Genomic DNA, 17,475 nt, shown 5'->3' on the forward strand with positions numbered 1-17,475 from the left:
TTACTCACCTCAGTGTCTTTAATTTACAGTTTGGGGTCCTCAGACCCTCACACAGCTGATGAGCTCCTGAATATCCCAGTTTGTTTCTGCTCAGCTTCAGTTCAGTCAGCTGTGAGTGTGGAGAAGAGAGGACTGAGGAGAGAGATGAGCAACATCTGGAGGTGAGACAACATGAGTTCAGGCTGTGGAGATAAAGAAAGAGAAGTGAGGACATGAGGAGGGAGACAAACAGACAAAAGGCCACAGAGCTCAAAGGCTCAATGACTGCTGGCATTTTAACTTTTTACTGAGCCTGTTTGAACCTGAGACCACCGCTGTTCTTATAAGTAAGGCATCAAACACCTGAGAGGGTCTCCTGCCTTCATGCTGTACTGACAGGTAAGAAGTCATTGAAATGGACACATGGACATTAATATTGGAGATGAACCTCAAAGAAATGAGACTGACAGCGTCCTGCACTTGAGAGGCCACATGGACTTGTAGAAGGTGACAATGGGGGGCGGGTGTGACAAAGTGGGATTTCTTTGTGACACTCAGGACTCTGGATGTGTAGTAATTTCATCAGATTTGTAGGAAATCATGCAAAGACAACTGTTAGACATTCTGGTCACTGCAGAGCTTAACACTCAGCTCTTTGTCACGATTGACTCTCCGCACGTCACAGTAATTAGATGATGACGATGACACTCTGTTGGTTTTAAAGGACAAACACTGAGTGATGACATAATGGACATGGAGTGTCACTGCCATGTGACACTTCTGTCCTCGGCCACACAGACCTCACATACTGAGCAGTGACATTGACCAGCTGACCTTTGTCCACTAAACACCTCAGTGTTGCTGAGCTCAGTTTTCTTATTCCTTCTACTAATTTGTAATAAACCAGGAGGACGAGCTTCAAATGGACTGTCAGCGTCACAAAGTCCTGTCCAGTGGGCACAGAGGTGGTCTGAGTGGACTGTGAAGAGACCACCATGACTGCTGACCACTGCTGTCCATTCCCAGCTCTGTCCATAAGTGATTTGATCAAAATGACAGGAAAGGAAATCCGCAGCACTTTATCAGCTGACTTCACAGGACGTGTGGGGGACACAGGAGTGACATGTTTGTGTCCTCACAGTTTGAATTTGTCACAGCAGAAGCTCATTTCTTTATGTCCTGCCTTTTCAATGACATCTGTTTATAAAAGTAAGGACAGGCCAGTGGACAGTAAGGGGGTGCATTAAAGATGGTGGGGTCTTTACAAGCTTTTATTAATAATACCAGAAAAATTCAAACAAAATGTTAAAAATGTTAAAGTCAATGGACTTGGGTTCAAATTATCAGTGCACACCAAAGGCCATCAGTGACACAGACGTCACCAAACCTGCAGGTCCCCAAGTCCTTTGCTCTGCTCAGCTCTGCCCTCTGGTGGTGACACCCTGTCACTTCTCTCCTTCTATTTATTTCCAGCTCTCACTTCTTCTCCTTTTTCTTCTTCTCTTCACTTCCAAGTCCCGAGTCAAGTCAGGCAGGTTGTGAGTCAAGTCTTAAATTTCAAGTCCCAAAGAAGTCATAATGTGTTTTACACCAAATTTACATCTACCATTTCTTAAATTTACAGGAATCATTTATTACATTTATTGTTACCTTTCCAAACTATCAACTCCATGTTAATATAAAGATGAACAAAAATGAAGTACAAATAAACATGTAATGAGAATCAATTCTCAAAGTGCTGCTGAATACAACAATACAAGCAGTGCAAACAAATGAGCGGCCAGTTCTACGTATTGTCACACATGTGTGCCCACCTGGAGATGACCTTCCTGTCTCTGTGAGGTAAGTGATACCACTCTGAGACGAGAGGGGGCGCTCACACTGACTGTCTCTCCTTATCCACCTGCAGCTCTGAGAAGAAACCAAATGAGGGGAACTGACTCAGCCGCAGTGCCCAGAGCTGCTCCTGTCCTTCTGGGTGGGACTCTTGAAAAGCTGCTGACCCCCCAGAGGATGGAGTCTGCTGTTGGACCTGGAAACTCGACATGAAGCAACTGCCATCGTGTTCACATAACTTCAAAATAAATTTGTCTATTGGGCTGTAAAGGTGTGTTTTGTTGGGCCATCGCGTCCACTTTTGCTTTGTTTCATTTCACTTCATTAAAGGGGGACACCCAGTTGGTGACCCGACATTACAAAGCAACTTGTGCAGGTCTGTCCTCCAGTCACCATATCAGCAGACCAATATTGTCTGTTTGGATTATGTGTATTGTCCTTAATTATGTCCATTGTATCTGTTCATCATTGTAATTGTATTGTATTTCCGGCGCCACCGAGAGTGGCAGCCTTTTCAGCAGCTCCGTGTATGACTGTATGTGTATGTGTACTTTTCTACTTTTATTTTTCTTTTTTTATTTATTGATCACTCCTATCACTTTATTTTATGTGGATTTGTTCACTGGACACACTTACTTTTACAACATGGGCATAGATTTTGACACGCTTAGACTCGCCTATTCAAGTACATGTGAATTTCCCATTGGGATTAATAAAGTATCTATCTATCTATCTATCTATCTATCTATCTATCTATCTATCTATCTATCTATCTATCTATCTATCTATCTATCTATCTATCTATCTATCTATCTATCTATCTATCTATCTATCTATCTATCTATATAAAGTGAGCAAGTGGGGTAGCTTGAAGAAGAGAGACGGTGAGTGTATTGACAAGCTGACCAGGTGAGCAGGATCTGTGGCTGGCATGGAAATGGACTCTCTGGTGATGTTTGCAGAGAGAAGGACACTGTGCAAGCTGCTATCTGTTATGGACAATGAACATCACCCACTATACACCACCATAATTAATCAGAGGAGATTGTTTAGCGGTAGGCTGCTATCACAGAACTGCAATATGGACAGATACCAGAGATCTTTAGTCCTCAGAGCCATTAGACTCTTTAACTCTTCATAACAGGGGTGGTGGTTGAGTTCTGGGCCTGACGCTCCTTCTCTCCTCCTAAGCTGTATTGACTGTATTAGCTGGGCACCACATCTGATATCTCACTATTGGCTCACTGCTCTAGAAGTTTTATTTATTTATTTTTTTGTTGTGGGTGACGTCAAATTATTAACATCGCCAGTCGGCCATTTGATTGTCTGCTGGCATTGAGGAAGACCCTGACTGAGTGAAATAACAAAAGAAGGATTTGTGAGGCAGAGGGTTTGGACCTGAGATGACATCTGTGAAGTCCATGTGTGTGTAAAAATATCAAAAAGGCGCTATATACTGGATTATTGAGAAAGTCATGTGACAGCCTACACTGATCATGTGGTGAGATTCTTGTTTTAATGTCCCACAAGAGACACAAGTGTGAGTTACAAACACAAGAGGGCGCCACTCCTCACACTGGAGTATCTCACTGACACGCCCACCGAGGTCACCTTCCCAGAATCCTCTCAGTGTCTCTGGACGTCTACTGCACATGATGTGTGTGTCCACCTGTCCGTCACTAAGCCCACTGACAGATATATGTCGATGTCCTGTGTAGACCTGTGGGTCATGTCTTGTAGAATGATGTCGGCCTGTTCAGTCCACTTGGCTATAATGGCGGTCACTTCCTGTGTCCCCCACCTTACTGTCCACACTGCCTTCAGTCCTATTCCTCTCCTCCCTGTGACCTTCTCATTCTGTGTATGGCTGGCTGGTCATTTCTACTGCTGCTGTCCACCTCTCCTCCTGTTCCTCTGTCTGTCCTCCTCTCTCTCCTTCTCCTTATCCTCTGCCTTGTCCTCCTCTTTTATTCGTCCTTTTCTTCATTCTGTTCATCTCCTTCTCTTGTTTCTCCTTATCTTTGCTATTCTATTCTCTTTGTCCTTATCTGTCACTCCAGTCCAGCTCTAGCTGTCCACTCCTCTTTGTCTTCTGTCACTTTAGTCGTCTCTTCTGCTCACACTGACTGTGTTTCTCATCCTTATTCTATTTTACTGATTTTAACAAACTTTAGTGAGGACATCAGAGGAGTGTAAGGGGGAAAGTGACAATGGAGGACAGGAACAAGTACGAGATTAAAATAAAGAATGGACAGCGTGGGCTTGTGGGACAAGAAATAAAACAACAGTCTGGACAGAGAGGATGAGGAGAGTGACCAGTGTGGTGGAGGGGCTCAGGGTCACAATGCTGTCTTTATGAATTGAATTATTAAAGGAAATCAGCAGTTGTGTCACCTCACGTCCATCTGTCTGTCCATAAGGGACACTGTAGTCTGTCCTGATTAAACACAGCGTTTGTGTTGTGGGAGTGGAAAAGTCAGAGCCATAATGTGACAAGAAATAAAATTCATGAGACACACAAACACAAACACGCACACACACACACACCAACACACACACACACACACACACACTTGTTGTTCTCTTACTTCAGTTTCTCTAATTTGCAGTTTTCACTCCTCAGCCCCTCACACAGCTGATCCACTCCTGAATCTCCGATGTTGTTATTGTTCATCACCATTAAGAGGTCGTCCATGTCACCAAGACTTATTTCAGTCAGTTGTGAATGTGGAGCAGAAAGAGCTGAGGAAAGAGCTGAGCAACATCTGGAGGTGAGATGACATTGAGACAGGCTGTGGAGAAGAAGAGAGAGAAGTGAGGACATGAGGACAGACAGACAGACAGAAGGACAAACAACACAAAGGTTCAATGGCCACTTGAATTCTGACTTTTCACTGAAGTGCAGTGTGAACACGAGACCACTGCCATTCCAATAAAGTAAGGCGCTATATACCTGACAGGGTCTCCTGCCCTCATGCTGGACTGACTGGTGCCAAGTCATTCAGACTGACATGTGGACATCAACTCTGGATAAGAACGTCACAGACATGAGACTGACGGCGTCCTGCACTCATGTGACCAGATGGACTTGTCACAGGTGACCATGGGGTGAGGATGACAAACTGGAATTCTTGTCTGTCATTTACCAGTCAGGACTGGCAGCTCTAGTGGTGACCAGCAGCAGGTCTGTTTGTCTCTGTCTTTGTTAAAGTTTATTTATTTGATTTGATTAATTTTTATTATGAGTTCATTTTCTGAACAGGAATAAAGGAATATCTGTGTCCCTGAAGTGTTATGGAGTCTCCTCTTTTATTTGTTTGTATTATTTTGTGATACTTTTTCACTTCACTTGCTGTCGTCCCGATGCGTCTTCTATTCACCTGAGTGATTCAGTTCAGCCAAATATAAATACAAAATGGGAGACACTGAGCTACAGGAGGAGACCTCTGAAGAGCATTTAGGGGTTTATGTTGACACAACATTGTCATTGACTAAGTTATGTACAGAAGCAATTAAAAAGATAATAAAAAATGTGAGGTTATATCATAAAAACTATTAAATTTAAATCAAGGAACATTATACTCTTACTTTATGATACACTAGTGAGAGCACCTCTGGAGTACTGAGTGCAGTTCTGGTCTCCTCAGTACAAGAAAGACATAACAGCACTTGAAGATATGAAGAGCAGAGCAACCAAGTGCATTATGGGACCGTCATCATCAAGTTCTTCCATGTGAACCCTGAATACCACGAGGACTGACTGAGGTCATTGATGTTAAGTAGAATGCCTAGAGGGGGCTGGGTGGTCTCGTGGCCTCGGACCCCCTGCAGATTTGATTTTTTTTTTCCAGCCGTCTGGAGTTTTTTTTGTTCTTTCTGTCCTCCCTGGCCATCGGACCTTACTTTTATTAATGTTAATTAGTGTTCCCTAATTTTGTTCTTATTATTTTGTCTTTTTTCTCTTTCTTCATCATATAAAGCACTTTGAGCTCCATTATTTGTATTAAAATATGCTAAATAAATAAATGTTGTTAGGCAGGTTTTGAGTCAAGTCTTAAATTTCAAGTCCCAAAGAAGTCATAATGTATTTTACACCAAATTTTCATTTGCTATTTCTTAAATTTAGAGGAATCATTTATTACATTTATTGTTACATTTCCAAACTATCAACTCCATGTTAATACAAAGATGAACAAAAATGAAGTGCAAATAAACATGTAATGAGAATCAATTCTCAAAGTGCTGCTGAATACAACAATACAAGCAGTGCAAACAAATGAGCGGCCAGTTCTATGTATTGTCACACATGTGTGCCCACCTGGAGATGACCTTCCTGTCTCTGTGAGGTAAGTGATACCACTCTGAGACGAGAGGGGGCGCTCACACTGACTGTCTCTCCTTATCCACCTGCAGCTCTGAGAAGAAACCAAATTAGGGGAACTGACTCAGCCGCAGTGCCCAGAGCTGCCCCTGTCCTTCTGGGTGGGACTCTTGAAAAGCTTCTGACCCCCAGAGGATGGAGTCTGATGTTGGACCCAGAAACACAACATGAATCAAGCGACATCGTGTTCACACAACTGCAAAGTTAATTTGTCTATTGGGCTGTAAAGGTGTGTTTTGTTGGGCCATCACGTCCACTTTTGTTTTGTTTCATTTCACTTCATTAAAGGGGGACACCCAGTTGGTGCCCCGACATTACAAAGCAACTTGTGCAGGTCTGTCCTCCAGTCACCATATCAGCAGACCAATATTGTCTGTTTGGATTATGTGTATTGTCCTTAATTATGTCCATTATATCTGTTCACCGTTGTAATTATCTATCACTTTATATAAAGTGAGCGAGTGGGGTAGCTTGAAGAAGAGAGATGGTGAGTGTATTGACAAGCTGACCAGGTGAGCAGGATCTCTGGCTGGCATGGAAATGGACTCTCTGGTGATGGTGGCAGAGAGAAGGACACTGTGCAAGCTGCTATCTGTTATGGACAATGAACATCACCCACTATACACCACCATAATTAATCAGAGGAGTTTGTTTAGTGGTAGGCTGCTATCACAGAACTGCAATATGGACAGATACCAGAGATCTTTAGTCCTCAGAGCCATTAGACTCTTTAACTCTTCATAACAGGGGGTGGTGGTTGAGTTCTGGGCCTGACGCTCCTTCTCTCCTCCTAAGCTGTATTGACTGTATTAGCTGGGCACCACATCTGATATCTCACTATTGGCTCAATGCTCTAGAAGTTTTATTTTGTTTTTTTTTGTTAAGGGTCACTTCAAACATGTTATCCTATCAGCATAAGTCATGTCACTTTATTTTATTTTACTTTAATGATATGTCACTTTAGTATTTGTCACATTAATATTATGTTTAATATCATGTGCCACCTGTCACTTTGATAGTAGTATTATTGGCACAATTCTCACTGCACTGGCATTATTGTATGTAAAAACAACAAGAGTTTCTGTGCCACCTAAAACTGACGTCTCCTCTGCTTACCATTTAAGTTCTCCTCAGCAAGCCAAGAGACCACCGGCAAGGGCAGTCATCCTTCACATCGGCTTCTGCCACAGCCACCTTAGCTGGTCACCGCTGAGGACCCCAAACTCAGCTTGTCTCCGCACCACAATCCCATGGCCATCAGCAGGGTGCCTCGTGAGACCTTCTCCTTTCTCCTAACGCCATCCCTCAGCCTTCAGCAGAAGCCCACTCAATGCAGTTGGTCACTCTTGCTCCATGGGCACAACGTAGGTTTTGACCTTACTCCTTGAGTGCTGTGTGTTCACTCCTCTCACAGCCACTTCTTGACCTCCACTCCACTGCATCAGCTCAGCCACAATTCTGCATTTACTTTATTTCTCATTTAACCTTTATCTCCATCTTTTCATTTTTCTTTCCTGTTCAGTTCTTTTCTTGACTATCCTGCTCAGCTCATTTTAAACTCACTGGGGTGCAGGTGTTTAATTCCACACCCCAGAACACTAATGAGGACACTGACTGCACCACACGTGTCTGCAGGTGTAAAGTGCGCTCCGCCAATTCACCACCAACACTCCAGGGCTGCTCTGCTCCCCACACTACCACATCCACCTACGCCCCCCTGAGTCCACCATTTTAATTTAAAAACCTGCACACAACCACTGACCCCTGACATGTGTCACCACACAGATTTGTATTTAGTAGTAAAGAGAATCATGCAGTGACCAGAGTGACCAGTGGAGCACAGAACTAGTGTGACAGGTGTCCTTAGTGACGTCAAATTATTCACATCTCCAGTCGACCATTTGATTGTCTGCTGGAATTGAGGAAGACCCTGACTGACTGAAATGACAAAAGAAGGATTTGTGAGGCAGAGGGTTTGGACCTGTGATGACATCAGTGAAGACCAGGTGTGTGTAAAAATATCAAAAAGGCGCTATATACTGGATTATTGAGAAAGTCATGTGACAGCCTACACTGATGATGTGGTGAGATTCTTGGTTTAATGTCCCACAAGAGGCACAAGTGTGAGTTACAAACACAAGAGGGCGCCACTCCTCACACTGGAGTATCTCACTGACACGCCCACTGAGGTCACCTTCCCAGAATCCTCTCAGTGTCTCTGGACGTCTACTGCACATGATGTGTGTGTCCACCTGTCGGTCACTAAGCCCACTGACAGATATATGTCAATGTCTTCTGTAGACCTCGGGGTCATGTCTTGTAGAATGATGTCGGCCTGTTCAGTCCACTTGGCTATAATGGCGGTCACTTCCTGTGTCTCCCACCTTACTGTCCACACTGCCTTCAGTCCTAATCCTCTCCTCCCTGTGACCTTCTCTTTCTGTGTAAGGCTGGCTGGTCATTTCTACTGCTGCTGTCCACCTTTCCTGCTGTTCCTCTGTCTGTCCTCCTCTCTCTCCTTCTCCTTATCCTCTGCCTTATCCTCCTCTTTTATTCGTCCTTTTCTTCTTTCTGTTCATCTTCTTCTCTTGTCTCTCTTCTTATCTTTGTTATTCTATTCTCTTTGTCCTTATCTGTCACTTCAGTCCAGCTCTAGCTGTCCACTCCTCTTTGTCTTCTGTCACTTTAGTCAGCTCTTCTCCTCAGACTGACTGTGTTTCTCCTCCTTATTCTATTTTAGTGATTTTAACAAACTTTAGTGAGGACATCAGAGGAGTGTAAGGGGGAAAGTGACAATGGAGGACAGGAACAAGTACAAGATTAAAATAAAGAATGGACAGCATGGGCTTGTGGGACAAAAAATAAAACAACAGTCTGGACAGAGAGGATGAGGAGAGTGACCAGTGTGGTGGAGGTGCTCAGGGTCACAATGCTGTCTTTATGAATTGAATTAGTAAAGGAAATCAGCAGTTGTGTCACCTCACGTCACTCTGTTTGTCCATAAGGGACACTGTAGTCTGTCCTGATTAAACACAGCGTTTGTGTTGTGGGAGTGGAAAAGTCAGAGCCATAATGTGACAAGAAATAAAATCATGAGACACACACACACACACAGACACACACACACACACACACACACACACACACACACACACATACACACACACACACACACACACACACACACACACACACACACACACACACACACTTGTTGTTCACTTACTCCAGTTTCTCTATTTTGCAGTTTTCCCTCCTCAGCCCCTCACACAGCTGATCCACTCCTGAATCCTTCATGTTGTTCCCTCTCAGGTTCAGTTCAGTCAGTCGTGAGTGTGGAGCAGAAAGAGCTGAGGAGACAGCTGAGCAACATCTGGAGGTGAGACCACAACGTGACATGCTGTGGAGAAGAAGAGAGAGAAGTGAGGACATGAGGAGAGACAAAAAGACAGACAGAAGTACAAACAGCACAAAGGTTCAATGGCCACTTGAATTCTGACTTTTCACTGAAGTGCAGTGTGAACACGAGACCACTGCCATTCCAATAAAGTAAGGCGCTATATACCTGACAGGGTCTCCTGCCCTCATGCTGGACTGACTGGTGCCAAGTCATTCAGACTGACATGTGGACATCAACTCTGGATAAGAACGTCACAGACATGAGACTGACGGCGTCCTGCACTCATGTGACCAGATGGACTTGTCACAGGTGACCATGGGGTGAGGATGACAAACTGGAATTCTTGTCTGTCATTTACCAGTCAGGACTGGCAGCTCTAGTGGTGACCAGCAGCAGGTCTGTTTGTCTCTGTCTTTGTTAAAATTTATTTATTTGATTTGATTAATTTTTATTATGAGTTCATTTTCTGAACAGGAATAAAGGAATATCTGTGTCCCTGAAGTGTTATGGAGTCTCCTCTTTTATTTGTTTGTATTATTTTCTGATACTTTTTCACTTCACTTGCTGTCGTCCCGATGCGTCTTCTATTCACCTGAGTGATTCAGTTCAGCCAAATATAAATACAAAATAGGAGACACTGAGCTACAGGAGGAGACCTCTGAAGAGCATTTAGGGGTTTATGTTGACACAACATTGTCATTGACTAAGTAATGTACAGGAGAAATTAAAAAGATAATTTAAAATGTGAGGTTATATCATAAAAACTGTTGAATTTAAATCAAGTGACATTATACTCTTACTTTATGATACACTAGTGAGAGCACATCTGGAGTACTGAGTGCAGTTCTGGTCTCCTCAGTACAAGAAAGACATAACAGCACTTGAAGATATGAAGAGCAGAGCAACCAAGTGCATTATGGGACCGTCATCATCAAGTTCTTCCATGTGAACCCTGAATACCACGAGGACTGACTGAGGTCATTGATGGTAAGTAGAATGTCTAGAGGGGGCTGGGTGGTCTCGTGGCCTCGGACCCCCTGCAGATTTAATTTTTTTTCCAGCTCTCTGGAGTTTCTTTTGTTTTTTCTGTCGTCTCTGGCCATCGGACCTTACTTTTATTAATGTTAATTAGTGTTCCCTAATTTTAATTCTTATTTATTTTCAATTTTTCTCTTTCTTCATCATGTAAAGCACTTTGAGCTCCATTATTTAAATGAAAATATGCTGTAGAAATAAGTGTTGTTAGGCAGGTTTTTAGTCAAGTCTTAAATTTCAAGTCCCAAAGAAGTCATAATGTATTTTACACCAAATTTTCATTTGCTATTTCTTAAATTTAGAGGAATCATTTATTACATTTATTGTTACCTTTCAAAACTATCAACTCCATGTTAATACAAAGATGAACAAAAATGAAGTGCAAATAAACATGTAATGAGAATCAATTCTCAAAGTGCTGCTGAATACAACAATACAAGCAGTGCAAACAAATGAGCGGCCAGTTCTATGTATTGTCACACATGTGTGCCCACCTGGAGATGACCTTCCTGTCTCTGTGAGGTAAGTGATACCACTCTGAGACGAGAGGGGGTGCTCACACTGACTGTCTCTCCTTATCCACCTGCAGCTCTGAGAGGAAACCAAATGAGGGGAACTGACTCAGCCGCAGTGCCCAGAGCTGCCCCTGTCCTTCTGGGTGGGACTCTTGAAAAGCTGCAGACCCCCAGAGGATGGAGTCTGATGTTGGACCCAGAAACACAACATGAATCAAGCGACATCGTGTTCACACAACTGCAAAGTTAATTTGTCTATTGGGCTGTAAAGGTGTGTTTTGTTGGGCCATCGCGTCCACTTTTGTTTTGTTTCATTTCACTTCATTAAAGGGGGACACCCAGTTGGTGACCTGACATTACAAAGCAACTTGTGCAGGTCTGTCCTCCAGTCACCATATCAGCAGACCAATATTGTCTGTTTGGATTTTGTGTATTGTCCTTAATTATGTCCATTATATCTGTTCACCGTTACAATTATCTATCACTTTATATAAAGTGAGCAAGTGTACCCCACTTGCTTTAAGAAGAGAGATGGTGAGTGTATTGACAAGCTGATCAGGTGAGCAGGATCTCTGGCTGGCATGGAAATGGACTCTCTGGTGATGGTGGCAGAGAGAAGGACACTGTGCAAGCTGCTATCTGCTATAGACAGTGAACATCACCCACTAAACACCACCATAATTATTCAGAGGAGTTTGTTTAGCGGTAGGCTGCTATCACAGAACTGCAATATGGACAGATACCAGAGATCTTTAGTCCTCAGAGCCATTAGACTCTTTAACTCTTCATAACAGGGGGTGGTGGTTGAGTTCTGGGCCTGACGCTCCTTCTCTCCTCCTAAGCTGTATTGACTGGATTAGCTGGGCACCACATCTGATATCTCACTACTGGCTCACTGCTCTAGAAGTTTGATTTTGTTTTTTTTTTTTTGTTAAGGGTCACTTCAAACATGTTGTCCTACCAGCATAAGTCATGTCACTTTATTTTATTTTACTTTAATGATATGTCACTTTAGTATTTGTCACATTAATATTATGTTTAATATCATGTGCCACCTGTCACTTTGAGAGTAGTATTATTGGCACAATTCTCACTGCACTGGCATTATTGTATGTAAAAACAACAAGAGTTTCTGTGCCACCTAAACTGACATCTCCTCTGATTACCATTTAAGTTCTCCTCAGCAAGCCAAGAGACCACCAGCAAGGGCAGTCGTCCTTCACATCGGCTTCTGCCCCAGCCGCCATAGCTGGTCACCGCTGAGGACCCCAAACTCAGCTTGTGTTCCCACCACAATCCCATGGCCTTCAGCAGGGTGCCTTGTGAGACCTTCTCCTTTCTCCTAATGCCATCCCTCAGCCTTCAGCAGAAGCCCACTTGGTGCAGTTGGTCACTCTACCTCCTTGGGCACAACGTAGGTTTTGACCTTACCCCTTCAGTCCCGTGTACTCACTCCTCTCACAGCCACTTCTTGACCTCCACTCCTCTGTATCAGCTCAGCCACAATTCTGCATTTACTTTATTTCTCATTTAACCTCCATCTCCATCTTTTCATTTTTCTTTCCTGTTCAGTTTTGTTCTTGACTATCCTGCTCAGCTCATTTTAAACTCACTGGGGTGCAGGTGTCTAATTCCACACCCCAGAACACTAATGAGGACACTGGCTGAACCACACGTGTCTGCAGGTGTAAAGTGCGCTCCACCAATTCACCACCAACACTCCAGGGCTGCTCTGCTCCCCCACACTACCACACCCACCTACGCCCCTCTGAGTCCACCATTTTAATTTAAAAACCTGCACACAACCACTGACCCCTGACATGTGTCACCACACAGCTTTGTATTTAGTAGTAAAGAGAATCACGCAGTGACCAGAGTGACCAGTGGGGCACAGGACTAGTGTGACAGGTGTCCTTAGTGACGTCAAATTATTCACGTCTCCAGTTGGCCATTTGGTTTTCTGCTGGCATTGAGGAAGACCCTGACTGAGTGAAATGACAAAAGAAGGATTTGTGAGGCAGAGGGTTTGGACCTGTGATGACATCAGTGAAGACCATGTTTGTATAAAAATATCAGAAAGGTGCTATATACTGGATTATTGAGAAAGTCATGTGACAGCCTACACTGATCATGTGGTGAGATTCTTGTTTTAATGTCCCACAAGAGACACAAGTGTGAGTTACAAACATAAGAGGGCGCCACTCCTCACACTGGAGTATCTCACTGACAGGCCCACTGAGGTCACCTTCCCAGAATCCTCTCAGTGTCTCTGGACGTCTACTGCACATGATGTGTGTGTCCACCTGTCGGTCACTAAGCCCACTGACAGATATATGTTGATGTCCTGTGTAGACCTGGGGGTCATATCTTGTAGAATGATGTCAGCCTGTTCAGTCCACTTGGCTATAATGGCGGTCACTTCCTGTGTCTCCCACCTTACTGTCCACACTGCCTTCAGTCCTAATCCTCTCCTCCCTGTGACCTTCTCTTTCTGTGTATGGCTGGCTGCTCATTTCTACTGCTGCTGTCCACCTCTCCTCCTGTTCCTCTGTCTGTCCTCCTCTCTCTCCTTCTCCTTATCCTCTGCCTTGTCCTCCTCTTTTATTCATCATTTTCTTCATTCTGTTCATCCCCTTCTCTTGTCTCTCCTTATCTTTGCTATTCTATTCTCTTTGTTCCTATCTGTCACTCCAGTCCAGCTCTAGCTGTCCACTCCTCTTTGTCTTCTGTCACTTTAGTCGTCTCTTCTCCTGACACTGACTGTGTTTCTCCTCCTTATTCTGTTTTAGTGATTTTAACAAACTTTAATGAGGACATCAGAGGAGTGAATGGACGAAAGTGACAATGGAGGACAGGAACAAGTACGAGACTAAAATAAAGAATGGACAGTGTGGGCTTGTGAGACAAGAAATAAAATAACAGTCTGGACAGAGAGGATGAGGAGAGTGACCAATGTGGTGGAGGGGCTCAGGGTCACAATGCTGTCTTTATGAATTGACTTATTAAAGGAAATCAGCAGTTGTGTCACCTCACGTCCATCTGTCTATCCATAAGGGACACTGCAGTCTGTCCTGATTAAACACAGCGTTTGTGTTGTGGGAGTGGAAAAGTCAGAGCCATAATGTGACAAGAAATAAAATCATGAGACAAACACACACACACACACACACACACACACACACACACACACACACACACACTCACACACTTGTTGTTCACTTACTTCAGTTTCTCTAATTTGCAGTTTTCACTCCTCAGCCCCTCACACAGCTGATCCACTCCTGAATCCTCCATGTTGTTGTCACTCAGGTTCAGTTCAGTCAGTTGTGAGTGTGGAGACGAAAGAGCTGAGGAGAGAGCTGAGCAACATCTGGAGGTGAGACCACATTCAGACAGGCTGTGGAGAAGAAGAGAGAGAAGTGAGGACATCAGGAGAGACAGACAGACAGACAGAAGGACAAACAACACAAAGGTTCAATGGCCACTTCTATTCTGACTTTTCACTGAAGTGCAGTGTGAATACGAGACCACTGCCATTCTCATAAAGTAAGGCGCTATATACCTGACAGGGTCTCCTGCCTTCACGCCGGACTGACTTGTGCCAAGTCATTCAGACTGACACGTGGACATCAACACCGAATAAGAACATCACAGTCATGAGACTGACGGCGTCCTGCACTCAGGTGACCAGACAGACTTGTCACAGGTGACCACGGGGTGAGGATGACAAACTGGAATTCTTGTCTGTCATTTACCAATCAGGACTGGCAGCTCTAGTGGTGACCAGCAGCAGGTCTGTTTGTCTCCGTCTTTGTTGACATTTTTTTTAATTTTTTAATATATTTTTACTATGAGTTCATTTTCTAAACTGGAATAAAGGAATATATGTGTCCCTGAAGTGTTATGGATTCTCCTCTTAACAGCACTTGAAGATATGAAGAGCAGAGCAACCAAGTGCATTATGGGACCGTCATCATCATGTTCTTCCATGTGAACCCTGAATACCACGAGGACTGACTGAGGTCATTGATGGTAAGTAGAATGCCTAGAGGGGGCTGGGTGGTCTCGTGGCCTCAGACCCCCTGCAGATTTAATTTTTTTTCCAGCTCTCTGGAGTTTCTTTTGTTTTTTCTGTCGTCTCTGGCCATCGGACCTTACTTTTATTAATGTTACTTAGTGTTCCCTAATTTTAATTCTTAATTATTTTGTCTTTTTTCTCTTTCTTCATCATATAAAGCACTTTGAGCTCCATTATTTAAATGAAAATATGCTGTAGAAATAAATGTTGTTAGGCAGGTTTTTAGTCAAGTCTTAAATTTCAAGTCCCAAAGAAGTCATAATGTATTTTACACCAAATTTTAATTTGCTATTTCTTAAATTTAGAGGAATCATTTATTACATTTATTGTTACCTTTCAAAACTATCAACTCCATGTTAATACAAAGATGAACAAAAATGAAGTGCAAATAAACATGTAATGAGAATCAATTCTCAAAGTGCTGCTGAATACAACAATACAAGCAGTGCAAACAAATGAGCAGCCAGTTCTATGTATTGTCACACATGTGTGCCCACCTGGAGATGACCTTCCTGTCTCTGTGAGGTAAGTGATACCACTCTGAGACGAGAGGGGGCGCTCACACTGACTGTCTCTCCTTATCCACCTGCAGATCTGAGAAGAAACCAAATGAGGGGAACTGACTCAGCCGCAGTGCCCAGAGCTGCCCCTGTCCTTCTGGGTGGGACTCTTGAAAAGCTGCTGACCACCCAGAGGATGGAGTCTGATGTTGGACCTGGAAACTCGACATGAAGCAACTGCCATCGTGTTCACATAACTTCAAAATAAATTTGTCTATTGGGCTGTAAAGGTGTGTTTTGTTGGGCCATCGTGTCCACTTTTGTTTTGTTTCATTTCACTTCATTAAAGGGGGACACCCAGTTGGTGCCCTGACATTACAAAGCAACTTGTGCAGGTCTGTCCTCCAGTCACCATATCAGCAGACCAATATTGTCTGTTTGGATTATGTGTATTGTCCTTAATTATGTCCTTTATATCTTTTCACCATTGTATTTATCTATTACTTTATATAAAGTGAGCAAGTGGGGTAGTTTGAAGAAGAGAGATGGTGAACGTATTGACAAGCTGATCAGGTGAGCAGGATCTGTGACTGGCATGGAAATGGACTCTCTGGTGACGGTGGCAGAGAGAAGGACACTGTGCAAGCTGCTATCTGTTATGGACAATGAACATCACCCACTATACACCACCATAATTAATCAGAGGAGTTTGTTTAGTGGTAGGCTGCTATCACAGAACTGCAATATGGACAGATACCAGAGATCTTTAGTCCTTAGAGCCATTAGACTCTTTAATTCTTCATAACAGGGGGTGGTGGTTGAGTTCTGGGCCTGACGCTCCTTCTCTCCTCCTAAGCTGTATTGACTGTATTAGCTGGGCACCACATCTGATATCTCACTATTGGCTCACTGCTCTAGAAGTTTTATTTTGTTTTTTTTTTTGTTGTTTTGGGTCACTTCAAACATTTTATCCTATCAGCATAAGTCATGTCACTTTATTTTATTTTACTTTAATGATATGTCACTTTAGCATTTCTCACATTAATATTATGTTTAATATCATGTGCCACCTGTCACTTTGATAGTAGTATTATTGGCACAATTCTCACTGCTGCTGGAGTATGTGAATATCCCCTTGGGATTAATAAAGTATCTATCTATCTATCTATCTATCTATCTATCTATCTATCTATCTATCTATCTATCTATCTATCTATCTATCTATCTATCTATCTATCTATCTATCTATCTATCTATCTATCTATCTATCTATCTATCTATCTGTCTGTCTAATTGTATGTAAAAACAACAAGAGTTTCTGTGCCACCTAAACTGATGTCTCCTCTGCTTACCATTTAAGTTCTCCTCAGCAAGCCAAGAGACCACTGGCAAGGGCAGTCATCCTTCACATTGGGTTCTGCTCCAGCCACATTAGCTGGTCACCGCTGAGGACCCAAACTCAGTTTTTGTTCACACCACAATCCCATGGCATTCAGCAGGGTGCCTCGTGAGACCTTCTCATTTCTCCTAATGCCATCCCTCAGCCTTCAGCAGAAGCCCACTCGGTGCAGTTGGTCACTATTGCTCTTTGAGGACACAATAGGTTTTGACCTTACCCCTTGAGTGCCATGTGCTCACTCCTCTCACAGCCACTCCTTGACCTCCACTCCACTGCATCAGCTCAGCCACAATTCTGCATTTACTTTATTTCTAATTTAACCTCCATCTCCATCTTTTAATTTTACTTTCCT

The 17,475-nt window shown here is 43.3% G+C and overlaps 1 protein-coding gene across 15 annotated transcripts in view; it reads right to left on the reverse strand.

Moving 5' to 3' along the window:
- The window catches only part of LOC114642397 (stonustoxin subunit alpha-like), a 157,658-nt gene that overhangs the window by 3,149 nt on the left and 137,034 nt on the right, over positions 1–17,475 (reverse strand). For 9 of the 15 annotated variants that reach the window (XM_051921878.1, XM_051921872.1, XM_051921882.1 and 6 more), the window contains 4 exons: positions 14,370–14,543; positions 9,423–9,596; positions 4,404–4,607; positions 9–182 (listed from right to left, as the gene is read on the reverse strand). In XM_051921878.1, coding sequence (XP_051777838.1) covers positions 9–182; positions 4,404–4,607; positions 9,423–9,596; positions 14,370–14,543 — 726 coding nt within the window. The remainder of the gene's footprint in view (positions 1–8; positions 183–4,403; positions 4,608–9,422; positions 9,597–14,369; positions 14,544–17,475) is intronic. The other 6 variants (XM_051921884.1, XM_051921883.1, XM_051921877.1 and 3 more) reach the window with 4 other exon arrangements.

Source organism: Erpetoichthys calabaricus (assembly GCF_900747795.2).
Source record: "Erpetoichthys calabaricus chromosome 1 unlocalized genomic scaffold, fErpCal1.3 SUPER_1_unloc_3, whole genome shotgun sequence".
In the NCBI taxonomy this organism is placed as follows: domain Eukaryota; kingdom Metazoa; phylum Chordata; class Cladistia; order Polypteriformes; family Polypteridae; genus Erpetoichthys; species Erpetoichthys calabaricus.